The following is a 2,126-nucleotide window of genomic DNA, read 5'->3' on the forward strand; positions in this document are numbered from 1 at the left end:
TTATGTAGCTGTTAATTGTAAATGAGTTATATTCATTTTATCTTGATTAGATTCAAGTGGATATTTCATTTAAATATTTTATAATCTTTTTGGTTTTTATTTAGTATTTCGCACTTATATCTAGTTTTCATTGACTCAAGATTTACAAACCCGCTGCTCACAGCAGGTTTCACTCCAGACCGTGAGAGGCAGTGGTGGGCGAGTGACGCTGTGTCAGATCAGTGGGTCTGAGTCTGAACCAATCAGTGTGCTTACATCGTTCACCACCGTACAGGAGTGGTGCTGTGCAGTTGTGACTCAGTGTCAAAGAGACGTTAGTTTGGAGTGTTGGTGAGCTCAACTGTACTGAGAACTGAACGAATCAGTTACTGAAGTGATTTGATTCAGTTCGTTCACTGAATTGATTCATTAAAATGATCGAACCATTCATGAACGACACAACACTATCATTTACTGTTCTAACATTACATCAGTCACTGCTCGTTTACCCCCAATTTACACTACATGTGGTCCGACCTCCGCAGCAAACACACACCCATTATAACCAATGAGAGTGTTTACACTGGCTGCACACGGCTGCGGTGAGCGGACGACGATCCATCAAAATTAGGACAAATCCTATTTTTGCCGGACACCGGAGCAGCACCAGAGTCAATTTTTAAAGATTACGTCGCACCAACAGGAAAAGAAACGAACACAACATCCGTATTTTCAAAATAAGACACTTTTAGGCTGGATAATTTGTTGGAATAATGTTGAAATTACAGCTATATTAATAAATATACAGATATATTTCTACACAAATGCTGTCAGAATGTATCGTTCTGTTTGGGAAGCAGATGGAAACATGTAGCATGAAGCATATGTGTACACACATGATACATGTGGGTTTTATTTTGAAATCAGAAGTTTCAGAAAGACGACAGCGATACAGTTTCAACATAGATACCAAAAGCCTTTATATCGTTATTTTCAGCTGTGTTTGGAGTTTGTCTTTCACAGAATTAATTATTTTTTGCTCTGACTTCCACATTTATCACTGAATTTATCACGCGATCTGCTTCCTGCACGTCTGTCGGACTGGACCAGAGCGGAGGTAGTGTAAACTGGACTTGAAACGCTCTGCTGCGCAGGTCGCAGCGGAGCGGTGACGGAACACATGTAGTGTAAATTAGGGGTTACTGTTCTCATTTATTGTTCTCACATCAGTCACGTTCAAATGAGAAACAATGAGGCCAACTGCACGTGTCTTCTTGTGCCCACAGACCAAAGTCCTGCAGATCAAGCAGAGATCAGACTTTTCCCGCTCAGGCCAGTGGGACGTAGAGACGGAGAACAAGGATGGAAAACAGGAAAGGCACATTTTTGATGCCGTGATGATCTGCATTGGGCATCACTGCGAGCCACACCTGCCTCTGCAGGACTTCCCAGGTAAMAAAGCTCTCCAGGCCGGGATGGCACAGACTGAGCAGAACTGTAGTACAATATAAATTATGCTTTTTTTTAAACAAATGTCTACCACTGAAGTTTTTTTAATGGTTTAGGTGCAAACAAACCACAATATGTTCTTTTCCTCAGGCATTGAGACTTTCAAGGGCAAGTATTTCCACAGCAGAGACTACAAAACTCCTGAGGAGTGGAGGAATAAGAAGGCTGTGGTGGTGGGAATAGGAAACTCTGGAATAGACATCGCTGTTGAGCTGAGCAGAGTCACCAAACAGGTGTGTTGGGCAGGTCCTTGTGTCATATATTCAAATCACGTCACTCTCTAGGTAGTTTTATATTTCTGTCAGTCGCAGCATTCCTTCAAAACAAAGTGACGTTCTGACCAGTAACAATTTAAATTCAAAAATCTAAATAATATTTTAAATAGTAAAAAATATGTTTTATGGTCTTCATCACTGAGATTATCCAAAAATATCAGATGCAGAAAATTGTTTAAATGTTTAAGCAGATATTTTTATAACTAGTCTGAATGTGTACTGCAGATATACAGAACTTCCTGCTTAAACTAATATTTTAGATGCAAGAAGGGCTTTCAATCAGTATTTCATATATCTCACGTCCACACAGTTTTTCACATCTTATTTTAAAGGGATCCATGATTAGTTGTAACATTAGACTTT

At 39.8% G+C, this 2,126-nt stretch overlaps 1 protein-coding gene across 1 annotated transcript in view; it reads left to right on the top strand.

The window, feature by feature from the left end:
* The window catches only part of LOC106534446 (dimethylaniline monooxygenase [N-oxide-forming] 5), a 15,252-nt gene that overhangs the window by 2,129 nt on the left and 10,997 nt on the right, over positions 1–2,126 (top strand). The window contains exons 4-5 of the mRNA XM_014031077.1: positions 1,266–1,431; positions 1,579–1,721. Coding sequence (XP_013886531.1) covers positions 1,266–1,431; positions 1,579–1,721 — 309 coding nt within the window. The remainder of the gene's footprint in view (positions 1–1,265; positions 1,432–1,578; positions 1,722–2,126) is intronic.

The sequence above is a fragment of the Austrofundulus limnaeus genome, unplaced genomic scaffold, assembly GCF_001266775.1.
Source record: "Austrofundulus limnaeus strain Quisiro unplaced genomic scaffold, Austrofundulus_limnaeus-1.0 Scaffold1173, whole genome shotgun sequence".
NCBI classification, from domain to species: domain Eukaryota; kingdom Metazoa; phylum Chordata; class Actinopteri; order Cyprinodontiformes; family Rivulidae; genus Austrofundulus; species Austrofundulus limnaeus.